A 21,177-nucleotide genomic window follows, 5' to 3' on the forward strand; every position below is an offset into this window, starting at 1 on the left:
AGCAGGAAATATTGCAGCATTGTCCATTTCCAAGGTCACTCTAGAAATGCCAGAGAATTCACCTGAGGACACAAAAAGAAATTGTTTTTGTAATTCATGTTACCAGCAATTTAGTTATGTACATTTAAATTTATTCATTTAGCTGACGCCTTTATCCAAAGCAACTTGCTCAGAGGTCACATGCCTCTGGAGCAACTAGGGGTTAAGTGTCTTGCTCAAGGATATAATGTCTCACAGTGGGAATCAAACCCAGGTCTCCCACACCAAAGGCGAGCATCTCGTCTATGCGCCATCAACACCTTATGTAGCGCACTATTCTGTGGCCTCTGAATGCCAGTTATATATTTCTAATGGAGTGGCAAATACTGGCTTTGCTCAGTGACTTTACTAAGAAATAGATTAAATAAATAGCACAGGTAGCCTATAGATGTTGCCATTATGTAGGCTACATGTGGTATTTTAATGCAGGCTAACACAAATAAGGCAAAATACATACATGGAATAACTATAAAAAAAACATCAGAGTGACTTCTGATCAGAGTGACTGCTGACTGAAAAGAAAAGGCACAAGCCTGGCTGTTAGTCTGGTCTGGAGCAGGCAAGCCTATGTGCCACTGCTTTCAGGAACACTGTTAAATTCAGCCTTGATAACATGAAAATCCAGTTTTAATCATTTGCATATAGTCACATTTTGGCCAGGGAACATTTGTTTTACTTGATGGTACAAATGGTAAGAGTACAAAAATGTACCTGCACAAAAGGGTACCATAATGTACCTGTATTTAGTACTGCCCACATGACAAGACTTCTACCATTAAAGAACTCACTAGTATTAAGAACAACTTTATTGGTAAATGGCTCTCAAGCATTTCTTCAACCATTCCTCCAACACAGGTTGCTCATGTAAAAAACATACTATTTAACATTTAACTGAATTACAAGACACAGACAACATTTACCACTTGCTCCTAAAGGTTTAAGATCTTTTGATATTTCACCTATAGCTTTAAGTGATTTATGTTTAGTTAAAAAATATACAAATCTGCACTTTTTCCCTTCAATGATGTCATTGACTGAGCCTATGATAGATGTGGGTGAAAGGCTGGACTGTATTTACCGTCAATGTCAGTGTACGCCACTTAATATGCCAAATAAATGGAAAAATGTTTCTACTCTGTATGCAAGTTCTGACCAAGAAGTGAAATATGGACCCAGGACTACATAAAAAGTAATAATTAGTAACTCCCAGCCAGATGAATATGGCAAACTGCAGCTCCCAGCCTGGAATTCCACATTTTTGACTGAACAGAACACTCTCGCTACAAAACTACATTGTGTTTGTATCATGTGTGAGACCTGTACTTGGATATCGCTTTGGCAGTTTTAGTCAACACAGCCATCATTGTGTAACAATAATTCTGACTGTCAGACTAAAGGTTTCTGGCTAAAATATGATGCTTTGGGAGCTGCCCTCATCTTGGGGTCTGTTTAAAACTTTCTCCTAATAATCTTCATTTCCCCGCAGACATTCAAATTCCTCCTTAAATATTCCTGCAGTAGATTTTGTTCTTTTTTGAAAATGCAGCAGCCTGATCCCAGGGGACGCAGTCTTGTGACCAGAGGTATACCAATCTGAGTCCTCAGAGGAGTTGCTGAAATCACCCTCCTCTCTGATCTTTAACAACGACCACTTAACTGACATTTTCAATTACAGACGATGTTTTTACTGCCCTCTTAGGAGTACTGCAATCACAGACAAACAGTTTGAATATATTCCTGGGAGGAAAGCACCAGGTCCAGCTGGGTATATACACCACAGCACTGAATTATTTTAATAGACAAGATCAAAAACATAATATGAATTTAACTGTGTGAAACATATTTCATTATTTTTATATGCCAAACAAATTAAACCGCAGATTTTTCCCATTTAGATTTGCATTTTCAAGCCCACTACTGATATGTAAATATCATGTGTGACATCCAGACCATACTGAAATGTGTGGAATTATATATATTTGTTTAATCCAATACAGTTTTCTCTTTAAGGAGGCAATACAAGTAACCTTGAACCCTGACATATTAACATTCAAGGTACCTAACTTTGTTGAGTGGATGATCATTTTAAACAGAAATACAAATAAAAAGGAACATGAATAATTAAAGCTGCAAGCAGCTTTGGCTCAGCCAGTGAAAATTTGAAGTCGGTCAGACTAATTCTCAAGGAGTTCATTAAGGTACGAAGCCTGTAAATCATCCAAAAATTACCATACAAGTCAAAATGTCTGACTTCCTGTTGGGGTTAGGCCATCGCTCCTAGAGGCTTTTTGGTACGTCTGAACATACCACAGTACCACAGACATTTCGTATATGTAGGTGAAACGTGCCAGGGGAGCTGCATCATTAAAGGTCACTTCCTGTTGCCAGCAGGTGGCGCTATGGCTTTGAGTGAATGTTGGCATGTGAATGTATTCAGGGCGGACTCTTATTATACATATAAAATTTAGTGCAGATGTGAGCATGTACAGTAAAGTTATTACAACTCTCTGTTTCATGGCGAATCATCAATTTTCGACGCCACGCCACCGGCACGCCGTTCCACAAAAACTCACAATGGGTTTAACTGGTCGACTGGTTATAACCGTTTGTCCAACGTTTAATCGTCAATTGGTTTAAACAGCACAGCACAAATCTGAAATCAGTCGGACTAAATGCCTAGGAGGAGTTCGTTAAAGTACGGAGTGTGTAAATCATCCAAAAATTACCATAATATTCAAAATGGCTGATTTCCTGTTGGGTTTATGTGAAATGTGCGGCGGGGGCTGCTTTGTTAAAGGTCACTTTCCTGTTGCCAGCAGGTGGCGCTATGACAATGGGTGAAAATTGACATCTACATTTTATTTTATTTTACCAGGAAGTGTCAATGAGTTAAAAAATCTCTTTTACAAGACAGACCTGGCCAAGGTAGCAGCCATACATAAACAAAACATATTAAAATGCTTCGTACAATCATGACAAAATTCACAGAAACAAACAAAAAAACAACACAAAAAACACATCTATTCAAACACAATGGCCTTTCAAGAAAAACAATCGCATGTCTCCTTCACCACATTCTTTATGATGCTCTTAAATTTATCAACTGATATACACGTTTCTAGTTTAAGATCTTTTTGCAAATTATTCTATGCGCAGGGTGCATAGTATGAAAATGCAGTTTTCCCCAGATCTGTCAAAACCCTGGGTACATTAAAAAGCAACCACTTGGAGGAGCGTAGCTGGTAACTAGCAGAATTGAGACAGAGAAGGGTACAGAGGTAAGCTGGAAGTTTACCTAGCATGGCTTTATATATAAAAATACACCAGTACTGTTTTCTGCGGGTGGAAGAATTTATTGCACAAAATAAATCTTGGAAATGAAATGGCAATTTGAAAGTAAGTGAAATACAAAAACCTGAAATTTTAAAATGGAAAAGCTTCGGTGGGAACATCTTGAAGCAAATACTCTCTCTGTAGGATTATTCAACCATCTGCACGCAGACTCACAGCGACTCACATACATCAGAGTACATGAACACTCAAATGAGTAAAGACGTCTTAGTTTTAATGGCCAGATATGTGTACACATACGAGGAATTTAACTTCGGTCTTACATTGCTCTGATGGTACATACACAGAACAAGCATAAACAAAAAGAGCTCAGCAAAAAAAGGAGACAGTACACATATACACCATAAACAAAACATTTGTAGACAACAAAACTGCAAGACAATAATGTAGTGAGGCATAGTGCAAAGAGATGCTAGAATAAATATTTTTGTGCAGGTGATCTTATGTACATGATGTTGGTGGATATGATAAATACAGTATCTGTATTCTGTATCTGGCTCAGGGTCAGCATTATCTTGTCACAGTTACATGTTGTCACTGAGGTCTGAACAGTACATTGTGATGAGATGACTTTCTTCCACATATTTAGTGCCACATCATCATTTGAGTCACTCTGAGTCCAAAGGGTTGCATGAATCATTAAAAATGGTCAATACTTCAATTTGTCTTGGATTGGTATTACAAAGGTTAAATGGAAATACTTAAATTGAGAATTTAAATTACATTTTCAATCGAAAAGTTAAACAAATAAGATTCAAAGGATAAGAAACAAGTCTCCTTCATATCTGCGCAGTGCCTCTTGGGTCTGACAGTTTTGACTCTAGACCTTCAACTTAATTTAACCTTCGGCTTTAACTTTAATTCAGAAAGACACAAGTTATTTTACCAAAACATTTCACACATTTCTGTGTACTGTACAAGTGGAAGAGGGAAGCTTGGTTGTCGTGATGATGGACAGAAATCTGCATCCTAGCATAGGTGGGCATGTAGCTGCACCTGGGTCTCTGGTGTACAGTATAAGTTTTACTAGTCGGTGTCTGGGTCAGTGGTGGTTCATTTAATTCAGTTAAGTGAATTTTCTTGAAATCTGATGAACTAAATAACTACGAATGAATGTTGAATGAGTCCCCAGAACAGTTTTATTAGGTGCTCACTGGATTAAAGTACATTAATCTCAGGTCTATTAGCAGAGCACTCAAAACCATTATCTCATTGTTTGTGGACAATTACATATCACCAACTGGAGAAATAGTGGAGTTGTACAGGTGCGTACTCTCAAGGTGATGCAGGGAGTAAAAAGCACTCAGTCAGCACTCTTTATTGTTTACTTCTTTCATTTGTTTAGTTTTTCAGATGAGAACACCGCAAACTGTGGTGAGTCTTCTGCTCAGAAAGTTGCAGTTTGTTCCAAAGAAAATGCAACGTGAGTGTGATGACACCCTCGGGGGTCGACCCTCAGATGTCACAGACGCTGTTAATGACGACTTGGTCACAAGGCTAAAAAAACAACGTCAGCCGTTTGGCCACCAGCTTTCAAATATCAAAGACACCCTGAACTGAACTCTTCAGGGTCATTAATAATGACAGCACTTTTAATGGGAAAACAGATGTGCTGCCTTTTAATGAGTGAAACAGTCCTTCGAACTCCCCTGTGTCACCAGTGTCGGCTGTGCGTGTCCTAAACATTTAAACATAAATCTGCCCGTGTCCACCGAAGAGTATCATTGTTTAGGTATTGATCAAGTTTCAGCAGTTTTGAGATTTGAGACATGTGTGCGTGTGTCCTAGACGTCACCAAGTTGTAAGTGTGTTGACATGTTTGATAGTGTCCCATTGCTTCCACTGTTTGCCAAACATTCCTGTTGACAGGCAACAAGAATGTTTGGCCAACAGCCACACAGTTACTGCCCACACACACATGTTGCTGCATCTGTACTTTTGGGAAACTCTCATTGACATTTTGCCCCCAACCTTTACCTAATTTTAACTTTAACCTCTGTAACCAAAACATAAATAAAAGTTCCTTATTTTCCTTGTTGTTTTTCTTGGTAAAGGGAACATTATGATCCACAAGTTAACAACTGAGATCTTGAAATGTGGCGTCATGACTGAAAATAAGTCGGACTAGAAGAAGGAACACAAGCAACCAAATGGTTTTAAACAAACACCCAGGCTAGATAACCTATAACCTGGAAGAGAAAATTAAACTGTTGATTCTGACCTAAAATATCCATCACAGTTTACACAGACTTCCTACTTAGACTTAGTGTAATTGTTTACACACAGATTTCCTTCTCAAAGAGGAATAATTAATTCAGTTTCAGGTATGCACACATACGTTTGTTGATGTTGCACTAGTGCTCTTTGTTTTCTCACTGACTAGTTTCCAGATCTTTGTGATTACTTTGGTGACAGAAATATTATTGTAACTGATAGAAATGATGGCCACAACGATGAAAATTACACCCTAGTTGGGATTAACTGTTAACCCTCAACAGCAAAAATGGGAACATTATACCAAATAACAAAGCCGGTAACCTATCAGCTCATACATATTAAAACTTGGATATACTGTATTGCATAACTTTTTAGACGTTGACCCTTCCACCCTCAAATGTCCAAAGGTTGTGTTACCAAATGTATTTGCTAACCCCACAAAACTGAAAATAACTAAACAAACAAAACAAAAACACCTACAGTTCTCTCAACTCTGTCCAATGTTTTAAAATAAAGTCTATCAATTAGACATCCAAGTGAGAATTACCAAGAGAACTGGCAGTGAAAGGAATTTACAGATACTTTAAAATGTTTTGTCAAATGTTGAAACCTTTCAGTTATTGAGGTGTTTCAATAGCAGAGATGCTTATTCTGAAATCACCATTTTAAATGTTTTAGAAAAGTAGTTGTCACAGCATAAATCTCCTTCTGGTGCAGTTAGTTCAACAGGGGACCAAAGTGCAGAAAACAGACTTAGAAGCAGGTGAAGTTTAACAGATTTATTGAATAATTACGGTAGTTGGAGATGGGCTGAGGAGACAGGATGGCTGGTTATGGTAGAGCAGGAATGGAGAATGGCAAGGCAGCAGCAGTAGCCTACAAAGCATTGATTAGCAGGCAGGCAGGAAGCCAAGGCAGGCAGGCAACAAGCAGGGAGGCAGGCATGCAATGAGATGCGTGATGATCCACTGAGTTGAAGCAATGATCTGGTGACAAGTGGGAGTTGAGCATGGCTGATGTGCTGCTGAGGTGATGAGCTGATAGCAGACAAGTATGCAGGAGGAGCTGAGCCAGGAGCAGAGACCACGCCTACACACACAATTATACATGAAAAATATGTTTTTAGAGAAATAAGACGTCCTTTCCTCTGGAGCGTCACGTGAAACTGATCACAGCTGCACAGCTGGAGCTGTCGGTTGTGTCTGTACACACTGCACTGTACTAATACTAATAAAAGGTAGAAAGTTTTCACTGCCAGAGCAGCAAGTTTTCTCTCTGTGTCTGTTACCTGTTTAACACACTGCACATGAATAACAACTTGCATTGTGTATTTATACTGTGAAGAGTGTCCAGGTCAGAGGCACATTTCTACTGGCAGAATGCCTTTATATTATTTATTCATTATTTGCATCTGTATATATTGATATTCAAATTGTGAATTTATCAGTGAATAACCCAGAATAAGATTATGGTCAGGAATTATCAGCCTCACGTGTGACTGCATGGAAATAACGATAAATTATGTAAAACCACTCTCTGACCTGATTTTTGTCCATGATAAAAAAAAAGAGAATGGGGGAAATAACAGATTGTGAAAAAATATTTCTAAGTTGTTTGTGGTACTTTTGTTGTTCAGACCTACAATGAGCACAGATTTTTTTAACTTAATGGTGAATCAGAAAGCAAACCAATTGTAAAATTTGGGAGTGATACACTTGAGTTTAATCTATTATCTGTCAGTTCACTCAGTTATGAAACTCCTGCAATGTTGTGATGTTTGATGAAACGCTGCTCTGGTGTATCCTCGCTCATGGTTCCTCAGAGATCCCTCCTCGCTCCTCAATCCTTGAAGCACAAATGAGAGCTTTGGGATGGCCTGTATAATGGCGGCCCAGAACAACTTCCCGTTAATGCAAGGGTCGAGGATTGAGGAAATATTAAATAAGAAACTAGAAATAATCCAAAATTGACAGCATAGTCACGAAAATAAAATAACAACATAACAAAACATTTTGTTAATCTGAGGCATGTTTTTATATTATTTTAATCAGTTTACAGTACATTATTATATGGTGATAATTTACACTCACTCTTGATATGACTTGTAATGAGTCACATTACTTCAACTCAACTTTATCAAACAACAAACTGAATGACTTTGACTTTACCGTACATTTGTGACGCTGCTCTGACGTATTAAAGAAAATCTTTATCTTGGCTTGCGTGTCATATCTCAAATTATGTTAGTTATTGTTCTACATTGCTCTGGGAGTTTTAGTCTGAGTTTTAGGGTTGGGTTACCTGCATTAACACCAAGGGGGCCAAAAGTCTGCACAATGGAGGCAGTGTAGCAGGAAGAAAAGTCCATTGTGAGTGAAGGGCGGAGAGAGATGTATGGAGAGCATGTGTGTGTATGGAATTGTGTCCTGTAAAGGTTTTATGTGTGTATATAAAACATAGCTGTGTGTATGGTATGTTAGAGAGAAAATATGTGTGTGCGCTGACAGCCAGCATGACGTCTGCATGGCTGCCTTGACCTAATCTCCTCTGGCAACAGATCAGACACGACTGTGTTGAACCGGACAGCACAGAACACGTTGATATAGGCCTCCATTGTACATGCACACACATTCCTAATTCTTAATTACTAATAAACCTCTTGAACTGCTTTCCAGCTGTGAACTGTGACCTCAAACCTTCAGTTAGAGTACATCCTTGAGAGAACTGTACTTTATGTAATACAAACCATTTTCACATTTTTTTCCCCACAGAAATCCAGAACATTTTGGCAAGTAAGCTCTTTAATACATGAAAGACTGCACAGGGAGAGTGATGGAAAGAAATGATGGAAAGAAAGTAGAAAGGCTATAAAGTCAATATTTCAAAAACTGGGCTATTTATTTTGTAAAATGTCTAAATATGACTTCCTAATTTTAGAAAATGTCATCTGTGACACAGGGAACACACCTTCACACTGTCAACTTACTGTGAAACAATTACATTTAGTAAAAAGGAAATGGGTAAATCAAAGCAATATTAAAGACAGAGCAGCTACAGTCACTCAGCACTGTAGATCGTCAGCCCCTCCGCCTGCTTTTAATGATTTCTGTCACCTTATGTATGGAAGCGACTAACCCTTGAAACTGAGGACGCTTGGCAATTTTAACTTTTTAGATTTTTTTAAAAGGTAAAAGATATTTTACTAGTATACACTGTAGACAGAAAAAATATTTCAACAAAATGTGTAAGTCTGTTGTGAATGGAGTACAATGTACAGTGTACAATCTTCTGTTGCATATCTGCAGAGCTGAAATAAAACAAGCATCTGTAGGCTGCTGGAGTATTACTATGGAAAATGTACATCGACCATCAATCTAACATGTCTAGCCAGCACTATTATCTGCAGAAGGGTTTCCAGCTTTTAATTACAAGATAAACAAATATAGCAATACACAATAGACACTAAAAATTAATATACTTGTGTGCTGATGACATATTGAAATTCACAATTACTCTTCTAAGAGTACTCTTGTTCAATAATGCAAACATTTTAGTGTGTGGTGTTCAAGTGCCATTCTTTCATATACGACATTGTTGTTACCATTGCTAAAGGCTAATGTGGCTAGCTTACTCGTAGGTACTCAGGTAATTACTGTAAGTTCCAGCATTACAACTACAATTACTCAGAAATTGTAATAAGTGACTTTTTACTTCTTACTTGGTATTAAAAGTAACTAGTTATGTTAGTCATTACGTTACTACAATACTTTCGACATCCTGTTTGGCAGCTTAATTTTTTACATCCTGTTTGGCTGCTTAAATTAGAAATGAATCCACTTAAGCCTAATTAAGCCTCTTAAACCAGATGATGCCCTACTACAGTATATGCCATGCATATACAGTATTTAACAAAATAGAAAACATATCAAGTGTCTCCCGACTTTAGAACTAATTGTATATTCCTAACAGCAGCAAGGAGGATGCAGTGGCTGAAATTAATTAATTAATTAAGCAAGTCAATCCAGACTTTTGAACTACTGTTTCTGCACATGCATTCATAAGAGCAGTAACGTTAGGCAAGTCAGTGTTTTTACAAAACATAAAACATTAATGCCACTCTCTCCCGACGAGTGCATGCATCACTGGCAGTAGTGGCCAGAGTGTCTTTCCATAGGTTTCAAATGCTGTGTTGCTTTAGCAGATCTTCAATAAATTAGATGTAGAATTGTTCGCAGTTAAAAGCTTTTTGCTGGTCACACAAAGTTCACAATAGACAACAATGTTCTTTGCATTTTAGACTGTGACACAATAATGGCAATACTTAAGGCTTTTGAAAGTACACCTCTTCTACACTTCTTGCTTTAGCTTTTTTGCTAACAGCTGGCTTGAACAACATAAGGCCAGCTAGACTTGAACTGCCGCTGACCTGCTGTGCAGTTGCACATTCACATCAAGGATGTTGCATTCTAGTAATGTGCAATATCCCATTGTGTAAGGGTTGGGCTTCATTTGTGGGGAATGCAGCCGACAGGGTTTTTCAATCAAAAACTGCCACTGGAAGAAGTTAATGTGCTTACTATATAGGTACCTGTCTAATGTATATGAGAGCATGTGTGTTGAGAGATGTTTATTTCTGTATTTTGTGTTGTCTTTGTAAAGCTGCAGAACAGACCAAGAGTCCAAAACAAATATTGCTTCGGGGACAATAAAGTATATCTTATCTTATCTTATAGTAAGACAGCGTTACTTGGATTAGTAATTGGAATATTATTACTGTTTTAGAAATAGTAATCTCTTGCACTGCTAGTTACTGGGAAAAGTAATAATATAACAGTAACATGTTACTGAGTCCTGAGCTGGTGTTCTTTTTCTTCTTTTTTATTGTTTTAAGCCCTCTTCTACTCTGATCTTACTGAGTTCGATTTCCTTTTTGGACATTGTGCTGACCCCTTATGGCGATGTCCCGCACAGTGTAAATGCTTTACTTGCTCCTGCTCTTCTATGCGCTCCTCCTTTTCACAGTTGTTCTTCCCACACCACCCACATCTTCTGACTCCTCCACATACTGCAGCAACATGTTAGTGGAGCTGTCTCACACAGCCTTACCCTGTAACATATATAATCCAAATAGATCTTTTCTGGCAATTCCCCGACAAAGGTCAGACACACCAAATTACTTTCCTCCTTCTCCGTTTGTTGGAATATTGTCAGTTTTCTTGCCTCACAAACATCTTCAGTACTCTGAAATGACTCGTCCTCTACTAACAGCGGTACACCACTTGTCACTCCCTTCTTTTTTATTTCTGACCACAGTAGGAAGCAATTCAAACTGCTATGATCTTCATACTCTTTAATTCTCAGAAGTTCATCTTGCTGCTGCTTTGACACACACTCAATAATAAACCCACTTCTTGTTATCGTGACGCATACCGCACATCTCCAAGTTCTTCTCTGACAAACTTTTGGACCTTGTGTGAATCTCTGAAGACCGTCTGTTTGTGTCACAGCTATCAACCCAACACAACATGTCTCATCTGTCCTTTTCGTCTCACTTGCATCGCTTCTTATTTACAAATCCTTTCATGTCATCTCCCTTTCTAGCTTGGCTCTCCACGTCGTCCTCTGACTCCATTCTCGAACTACCCACCTTCCCGACACCTTGGGAACCGTCCTTCCTGCTGCTGGTGTTAGAAAAATAAAACATAAGAAAAGAAAAAAAGTACTGTACTGCCTCAAAAGGCAATAAGCATTATAACCATGAACAATGATATAACATGAATTTATGAAAATGGGAAAATACTAAATGAATGTGAAAACACTAAGATTTGTACTCAGTCAATCATATGGCTAGATTGCCATGACATTTGTGATGTACATGGTACAAAATGGTAATGGACTTATTACAATAAACTCTGTCAATTTCAGTTATAACATGACCTTTCATTAGTGTCACATTTAGGTCAAACTATACGCAAGACATCTACTGGCCACATTACCATGAAATTCGCTGTGGATTTTCATGTTCCACAAAGTATGAACTCTTGGTGATCTTGTTGAATTTTATACCAAACTTTACCCCCAGAAGAGGAATTCTGATTCCATGAACTATTGTGTATCGCTTAAGATGAGGAAAAACACAGCCTCTGGTGGGTGCTAGCAGGACATTTCTGTGATAAATATTTTACGGAAATGTGTAAAAGCTGCAGCATCCAGTTGGCTTTTCAGACTGAAAAACCTTTTCTATTGATCTAACAGAAATGAAAATGAGCTGAAACATACATAAACTCTGGAGGAAGGCAGTTCACAGTACTTAAGAACATATTTAAGTAAAGTAATTGGAAGCATAGGTTAACTCATATCAGCCACACGCATCATCAAACAGGTCCAAGATCTATAAACAGAAGCTGAGCTCAGAGTGGAGAACGTGAGAAGTCGAGGAGTGAAACAGAAACTGAGCTCCTATTCTGCTCTCTCTATTTTACATGTATATTCAGGTCATGTTTACTAGAAGGCTTACACTCTATGCAAGGTCTTTTTGTGCCTGTTCGATGTGTCAGCATGTTCTGTATTATACCAGATGGTAGAAAGTCTCTGTACTAGTGTCATCCTCCTAATGTCAAATGGCAAAACCAAATGCCTAAAATCTGCAAGTCTGCAAGTCTGAGTCTTGTAACAAAAAACTGTAGTGCATTTAAAGTATATGCAAACAAATCGAAATAAGCCTGAAAGACACGGTTTAATGGAGAGCTTGACATCTGACAAGGCAAGCGGGCAAAATGAATTCTGCAGTCTAGAGACATTGTTGTTTCTGTTTTTACATTCCTGAAAGTATTGGGGAATGTAAATTACTGCACAAAAAGCATCATGCTTAGTTAAAGTTTTAACATCACATAATCATGCTGTGCAGACATTGTTCAAACTTAAAGAACTTTTGTGTTAAATTCTAGTTTCCAAATATTCCAAAATGTCAGTGACGTGTATAAAAGCAATACAAGACATTGACAATACTGTTGTTCCATTTTTTGTTTTAATCGGCCCGCTTTACCTTACCTTACATTACTGTTTTATTTGTTTTATTATCTTAGGTAGGTGATACAAACAACACAAAAACAACTGTTCTGTATTTATTGTATTTTTTTAAAGCAACGTAACTCTCTCTCTCTCTTGCAGATGTTCAGGACTGCAGAGTTAATGGACGGCCTGTCCGCTCCAGAGTGGTGAAGCTCTGTAAAGTCATTCCTGTGTTTTATTGTGAACATCCCAGAGGAGTCAGGACCTTGAGACACACCCCCCTCCCCCTGGACACAATGATGTTCAACCTTCTCCTTCTCGCAGCGGACCTGGCAGGCCTCTAATCTCTAAAAGATTGATGAGGCCCTGTCCAGGCGCAGGAGGTCTGGCACAGCTTCGATAAGGCAGCTTTCATTTCACTACATTGTATTCCTCGCTCTTTTCTTTCTTCTCCTCTTTTGCTCCACGCTGACAGAAGCGGGGGCTGATTTTGAAACTTGAGAGAGGATCATGACAAACCCTTGCCCCTGGGCGAGAAGGACAGCAGTCTAAGCAGGAATCATGAAATGCCCTGGAAATGACAGTTCTGTTTTCTTCTGTTGCTCCATGTTGGACAGCCGTGTGGTAGCCGAGCAGGACGCCAGAGTCGGCATGTCACTGTCAAACTGCTGGAGCTGGAATATGGTGAAACTACAGAGGGACACTCAGAGCTGAGATTAGCTGAACACACATCATACACCTGCACATACCCACACACAACCAGAGCGTTCCACACAGGACAATGTGCAACATCTCGTTCTGTGATGTGGACAGTAAGGTGGACCAGTATTTCCAGCCCACGCTCTACATCATAGTCATTGTTCTGGGGCTGCCCACTAACTGCATGGCCCTATGGGCTGCCTACATGCAGGTAAGGTCCACTAGTACACACACACAAAAGCACACATACACACACACACCCCCATACACATACACAGATAACCATATGCAGCCTGCCACCTGTGTTGGCCAGTAACATGTTACTCTAATAAAGTGGTTTCAAACCTAGTTGGGCTGTGGTTTGATCCAAGTTGGTAAAAAGACCCTGATTTATAGTGTTTAGAATCTAATGAATCTCTCAACAAAGCTTCTCCCCAGTGTCAAAAAAGTCTTTATAGGCATTTAGATAAATAGCATTCAAGTAAGTCAATGAGTTTTATTTCTGAGATTATGTTAGATTTTTGTTAAAACGCTAAGCCTAAATAGATTCAGTACGGGTTGCAAAAAGGTTTGAATTCAGTAAGCAGGTAGACCTATTAAGATTCAAAAAGACATTTTCTTAAAGAGGTTTATTTGTACTCAAAGGAATGAAAGGTAGATACCCCACTGTCCTCACGCTGCAATGGTACACTATAGTGCCATAATGTCATGGCATTATTTCCCGAGTATCATGTCTGACACTGCTTGCTACATATAGTCAACAGCGCACTAGAGAGATTTTCCCATACAGCGTCAACCATTTCCAGTGCTTCCCACAAACTGTCAGTTTGCTTTGGCAGCAGCAGGAAGAATTCTTATTGACTTTTAATTCAAGAGAGTTCTCTAACTCGTATTTTTTCAACCACAAACATCATTAAAAGTGAGGCATTTCAACATTAGATTATAGTTTTGCTACCATCTCAACATCAAGGCCACTTCTCCAACTTTTTACGTTCAGTTTGAACCCTGGCACAGACATAAAGTGGGTACATCCCAAGTCTCTTAATTGGATCCACGTTTCCCTCTCTTTCGACTAGTCCTTGCATCTTAGTCTCTCCCACTGGGGATGCATGGAGAGATCCAAGGAAACCATGGGAGGAGAGACCAAACAAGGAAATATGTTTTTAGAGAAATTAGATGTCCTTTCCTCGGAAGCGTCACGTGAACTGCACAGGAATCACATCTACTAGAAGAATGTGTTATTTATTCATTACTATACAACCATATTTGTTGATATTCTGGTTGTGAAGTCATTATTGAAAAAATATGATCATGGTGTCTTTTGAACAGTATTTATTATTTATTAAATGTTTTAGGGAACATTTAAATTATGTGACTCATCAAATCTTTTAAATCACTGAAGAAAGTTGTTTGTGGTTCTTCTGTTGTTCAGACCAACAATTAACACAGATTACTGTGGATGGTTGAACTTGATGGTCAATCAAAAAACTTGGGGGCGATACACGAGTTTAATCTGTTATCTGTCTTCACTCCGGTATGAAACTCCAGTGATGTTGTGATGTAGCCTATCAGATCAATCCGAACAGCTGCAGCGTCCAATCAATCTATAATCTATCAATCTATCCAATGGGGGGCGTTGTCAGCCATTTAAAGACTACCGTGAAGACTGTTGTTGTGTGTCCTCGCTCATGGCTCCTCAGGAAATCCTTCTTGCTCCTCGGAGCACAAATAAGAGCTTTGAGACGTCCTGCAAGAACCAGGATCCGGTTACGGGTTCAGGCAAGGAGCCTGGAAATATCAAATAACACACTCGAGATATATCCCATGACACAAAGGAGCACAGGTGCGCTGTCTCATAGGTGTTATGGTTATTTTAGTCCCCTTCCGTGCTTGCCAGCATTAACTGCTCTGCTGAGAGCCACCAGTTTCATTAATGACAACACCTGCACTGAATCTAAAACTTGAACGTACTTTGCATGCTGTTTATTTACCAGGGGAGGTTCTGCCTATATATTAACATTGTAATATCAGTACTGCATGGGAAACAGAGCTGTGTCCTTGTAGCTGGATTTCAGTCCAAGTAATGACAAATCAAAAGATTAAAAGAATCAGTAAAGTGGACATGCAGAGCTGCTGCTCTGAAATATTTGTCCACCCCTCTCTCTTGTTGTTGCCTCACCCTTTATTGTGGTTGTGCATCCTTGAGTTGCAGTATTTTATCAAGTCCAGTTCTTTTTTGGAGCATACACAAAACAACAATAATACATTCAGACCTAATAAGTCCTTCAGAGACTTTGCATTTGTCGTGTTTTGACATTCAGGAAGCCAAATGATTTGCAGCTGATGGTAATACACACATTGTTTGCATTTTATTTTATCTCAAGTTTGCCTAAAACGGAAACACAGACTTTTTACAGGCTGTTTGACTTTATGTATACAAAAACCACAGAGGTTGAACAAACAATGACACTCTTACTCCCTCTATCATTGCAATGTTTCTGTCTGTCTTTATTCATTTTCTCTTTTAACTTTTAATCTCCATCCCTCACCCATCTCACACCCCTTCTTCCCTATCTTTTCTTTCCTCTCCACTCTTTTCTTCCCTTCATTGCGTTCATCCCTCCAGGTACGCCAACGAAATGAACTTGGCATCTACCTGATCAACCTGTCAGTGGCCGACCTCCTCTACATCACCACTCTTCCCCTGTGGATCGACTACTTCCTACAGCATGATGACTGGATCCATGGTCAGGAGAGCTGCAAGCTGTTTGGCTTCATCTTCTACACTAATATCTACGTCAGCATCGCCTTCCTCTGCTGTATATCACTGGACAGGTACCTGGCCGTGGCATATCCTCTGCGCTTTGCCAAGGTCCGACGAATCAAAACAGGTATGTAGGGTTAAGGATGGGCTTTCCTTCTGAAATAACACATCTGCACTAAAACAAATTTACATTAAACCAAATGATGGTGCTTTTAAAGATTAGATTAGAAGAGAAGAAAGAACTGCAGCACACTCTTCTTAGACCTATACCTGATGAAGGTCTAAGGACTGAAACGTTCTATCTCTCTTCTCTTGCCGATGGATATTACCTCCTACCTGTGTTCAAGAATCTGAAGGTGAACATGAGCCTTTAAAAACTAAATTTAGGCACCTAATTTCTAAAATTGTTCTGGAATGTTTACTTAAATGTAATCATATTCATCATTGCTCACAGCATTTTGTGGTTGCTCCATAGAAAAAACAAACACCATATAAGTTTGGTTAAAAACATGCAATTGTGTCATTAGCACTTCTGATTCAAAAAATGTTTTGGAAGTAACTTCCCAATAATACAAGAGTACTTTCAAATCTGATATACAACACACTGCATCACATCCTGTTTTTGCAGGATAAAGATATTGTATTTGATTATTAGTTCCCCAAACCGTCCTGCTGCTGAGCTTGGAGAGGATGTGCGTCTTCAAATCTGACATTGCCTGACATAACAGGAAATTCAGTTTGTGTAGAGATAAGATCACTTCCATGTCAAAAGAAGTTTTAATAAATAGCTAATTAAAATGAGGATGTCTGCTAAAGTCATTACTTTTAATCAAACGTAATGATACCTACCTTAAGCCCAGTTCATAAACAAGGCCCCAGACTAGCTTTTCTAGAAATACAAAAGGAAATTCAGGAAATATCTTTTTCCCGAAATTGGAAGAACATTTTCGGGAGGTGTGGTGGTGCAGTGGTTAGCCCTGTCACCTCACAGCAAGAAGATCATGGGTTCAAACCCTGGTTTCCCTGGCTTTGTAAATGGGTGGTAGTGAGGTTTATATGTCATTTCATAAAGTACTGTATCCTCATGGATAACATTTTTGTCCAAAACAGATGGTATTCAGGCCACACGGTGTCATTCAATCAACAGAAAGTTGGGAACTCTCTGTCAGCTGTGTTTATTTGTCTATAATTCCAAAATAATGCTCTCCTCTCCTGAACTCCCCGCAGCTGTCCTGGTCAGCATCATGGTGTGGACCATTGAGATCGTAGCCAATTCTGCTCCTCTCTTCCACGATGAGCTCTTCCAGGATCGGTTCAACCACACCTTCTGCTTTGAGAAGTATCCCATGCAGGACTGGGTGGCGGGGATGAACCTTTACAGGACATTTCTGGGCTTCCTCGCTCCATGGACAGCCATGCTTGTCGCCTACCGAGGGATCCTGGCAGCAGTGCGCTGCAACGTCTCAACAGAGCGTCAGGAAAAGGCCAAAATTAAGCGGCTAGCATTGAGTCTGATCCTGATCGTTTTGCTCTGCTTTGGGCCATACCACATCCTCCTCCTGGTGCGGAGTGTCATGTTTCTAAGGAAGCCTTGTGACTGCGGCTCAGAGGAGAGCTTGTTTGCAGCGTACCATGTATCTTTGGCGCTGACCAGCCTTAACTGCGTTGCCGACCCCATTTTGTACTGTTTTGTCAACGAGGGGGCTAGACACGACGTGGGCCGAGCTCTCTCAGCTTTACTGTCTGCAGCTTGCCACAGGGGCTCCTCTTCCTCACCATCGCATGCGGACATACTCAATGCTGGTTCAGTGACTATGGATACACCGCTGTCAGCAAAGAAGCAACCTTGTGTGTACACTGATGTGGGCAAGACAAGCAGCTACAAAACAGAACTGGTGGCTCTGAAGGAGGAGTGCCTACAGATGACCATACTCAGTGTTAGGAAGTAACCTCTACCTGGAAGCATACTGTAAGAGGTCCAAACTTATCAGCTCAGTGGATGGAGGAAACTCCTAACACTGACAGGGTCTGATGTCTTCTGGCCTGACAGGTGGAAATCAGATGCATTTATGAAGATGTAGATTCTTGGGGTAAAAGTTTCCACTAGCAATTAACAAGCCAGAATGGGGATAAGATTGATGAAATAACCACGATGAATAGCCACAGTAGAAGCACCTGTAAGACTGAAATGCTTGCATGCTGGAAAACAAAATTGTTGGGTAAATTAAGAGAGACAACTTTGCTATTGTTTGATCCTTACCTCTAGTGGAGCAACAAATGTAAACGGTGGCCCCTGAGAACAGGCCTTGTTATCAATCAAAAGGGTTTATCCTTTGTACAGTGGCCATTTTAGGACATCTCTGACTGACCGCTTTTCAGGCTCAGTTCTTTGATGCTGAGTTGGTTCAACTTTAATTACTTAAAGCTGTAGTTTATCAGCGTTTGCACAGCTGCACTGCATGTTTATGTTGGCATGTCAATATGCTATCTTATTATTTATCCCAGAGTACAGCTGTGGCAGATATGGATTCAGTTGTTAGCTTATAAGGACATTTTGACCTGCTGGTGGCGCTATATAAAAGGTTGGGGGACTACCCCAAAGTCCTCAGGATTCAGCCTTAATTGACCATGAATGTCTACCAATCCATGCCCATCCATCCATTAGCTGCTGAGATATTTCAGTCAAGTGTTGAACCAACAGATTGACATCTCTACAATCATATCACTGGTGTGGCTAATAAGGGCAACTTAGATATTTGGACAATTGCCAGTCAGTAGGAAGACCTTCTTGAATATTTAAGTGGAATTATTTAAACTCTGCATGACTGAGTATTGTTAATGGTCTGAAAGAAGACACCTTTGCATTCAGACTGACTGTAGGAAATTGGGGTTTGACACCCGAATGCACCACACTGAAATATGGAAAAACAGCAGAAGGGTAATAAAAAACATTTTTAACTTATTGGAAATGTGTCCATCCATCCATCCATCGTCAACCGCTTATCCTGCATGCAGGGTCGTGGGGGGCCGGAGCCAATCCCAGCTTAAATCGGGCGAAAGGCAGGGTACAACCCGGACAGGTCGCCAGTCCATCGCAGGGCTATTGGAAATGTGTTTACCGTTTTGTTTGTTTTTTGAAGGAAAAAAGCCTTATGACGTACCTCAGCTCATAAACTGTGACAGCAAAAAGGCTTAGAGTAGAACTCTCTCTTTAACTATAGACAGCTAAATAATCAGGACTCCGTCCACTGAGATGGCAGAGAAAATCCTAAACCAAAGAATTTTACTGCATTAAGCTCAGTTTGAAAGTCAAATTTACATACATTCTACATTATGTTGAGAGCAATGTAGAGCAGAAACAGATGAAACCGTGAAACAGTTTTACCTTTATTGAAACTGTGTTGCCAAACATCTCTCACACTTCACGAAACCTAACTACATGCTTTAGTAAAGGTTGCCCGCAGATGACATGATACTATTTTTATTCCTGTTTCAGACAGATGCCATCTAACAATACTGTCCTGAATTTCCTAAATGATATACAGTATAGTCTTTTTCATAAAATTGTTTCTCATCACACACATCAAAAGAAAACTTTTTGTTTTCCATAACAACATATTTACTTCCCTTCTTCATGTAAGTGACACTGCTAACATTGTTTGTCAAATTAGGAAACACATTTAGAAACATTTCTCTGTAATGTCAAAAGTGTGATGAGGAGATTGAGAAATATTTTACTGCATATCCATATAAAACCTCCAGTGGTCATAAAAAATGTGCCAGCTGCCATGAATGTACGTGGCAGCATTCAAAACAGCAATGTGACATTGATTGTTTTTAATGATTTATTTCAAAATCAATGATTAAAAATTTAAAGCAAGCATGTCATATTTTTTATAGTGAAACTAATTGTTCTTTATAATGTAAATATAACTGACCATTTTAATCCAACAACGCTGGATTAGCTGCCATGTTTTGCCATATGTTGATTACTTTCTGAGGTTATTATGTCAAGTGAGAGCTGTCAGGGCCTGGGAAAAACAGAAGAAAAGGTCCTGTGCTTTGCATATTTTCCTTATTTGACGTTACACTGATTGTCCTTCCAGCTTTTTACAGGAAATCCAACACAAAGTGTCCAAACATGGCTTTTTTAGCATTCACAGCAGCTGGGATCCTATAATGTAATGGCAGCTTCTACAACAGAACTTTGAATACTGTACATAAAAATGCAGACTGGACACGACTGTCGGAGCAGAGGCATCTTCAACTTCTAAAATTAAGTTTGTAGCTGTCAGCTTGATCTTTAAACTTTCTCTCAGTTTGCTTTATGTGCAATCAAACCTTTAAACTTTTTTTGTGAATCAGTGGAAATAACATTTCAGAAAATTGTATGTTTCCATAGAGAATGTTCTGCTGTATGTTCAGATATATAACAATGACATACATATGTCCCTTGTGTGGAGTATTATGCTCAATGCTCAAATAACTTTCCGACAATGATTTCACGATGAGACAACGAGTGTCCATGTTGCAGTTCCACTGGGCAACGATTCAGTGTTGGACAAGAAATGGAAAGTTTTGGAAAGTTTGGAAATTTGGAAAGTGTCTAAGTGATCACAGCAACACCAATGTTTTATGTTGTCTTGGCATGAAAGCATTCCTCTGTTCAGTGCAATGATGGCAGGTTTTTTTGGACACTTTCAGCTTGTCAGTGTTGCCCTAAATGCTGCTCTGTGTACCATTGCTTTTATTGTGCATCTGTCTGTCATTTCCAGAGAGGAGGTACCAGGCTTCGTAATGTGTATTTGTTTATCAACATTGTCAGTGAAAAATAAATTATGCATACAAAACTTTGCATCTGTGTTTGTTTATTTGGCAAGCTGAAAAGGCTGCAAGTAAGTAGCATGGATGACGGTGCCTTTTTGAATGGAAATTAACTGAAGGGGGACTGTTTCAATTCAATTTAATTCAAAAATCCATTATTAACCCCACAACAATGTCCCCAATGTTACAGAAGCAGCAGGGCATAGTGCAAAAAGTATAAAAGACACAGACTCTAAAAATTAACAAACAATGAATAAAAGTAAAGAGAATAA

At 39.3% G+C, this 21,177-nt stretch overlaps 1 protein-coding gene across 1 annotated transcript in view; it reads left to right on the plus strand.

The window, feature by feature from the left end:
• gpr4 (G protein-coupled receptor 4) overlaps positions 1 to 20,938 on the plus strand; it is a 50,977-nt gene extending 30,039 nt beyond the window's left edge. Inside the window, exons 3-5 of the mRNA XM_038693087.1 lie at positions 12,778 to 13,528; positions 15,944 to 16,208; positions 17,309 to 20,938. Of these exons, the coding sequence (XP_038549015.1) occupies positions 13,400 to 13,528; positions 15,944 to 16,208; positions 17,309 to 18,030 (1,116 nt within the window). The 5' untranslated portion in view covers positions 12,778 to 13,399 and the 3' untranslated portion in view covers positions 18,031 to 20,938. The remainder of the gene's footprint in view (positions 1 to 12,777; positions 13,529 to 15,943; positions 16,209 to 17,308) is intronic.
• The last annotated feature ends 239 nt before the right edge of the window (positions 20,939 to 21,177 follow it).

This window comes from Micropterus salmoides, unplaced genomic scaffold (genome assembly GCF_014851395.1).
Source record: "Micropterus salmoides isolate LMB-PRFRI ecotype aquatic unplaced genomic scaffold, ASM1485139v1 Ms_hic_scaffold_3, whole genome shotgun sequence".
NCBI classification, from domain to species: domain Eukaryota; kingdom Metazoa; phylum Chordata; class Actinopteri; order Centrarchiformes; family Centrarchidae; genus Micropterus; species Micropterus salmoides.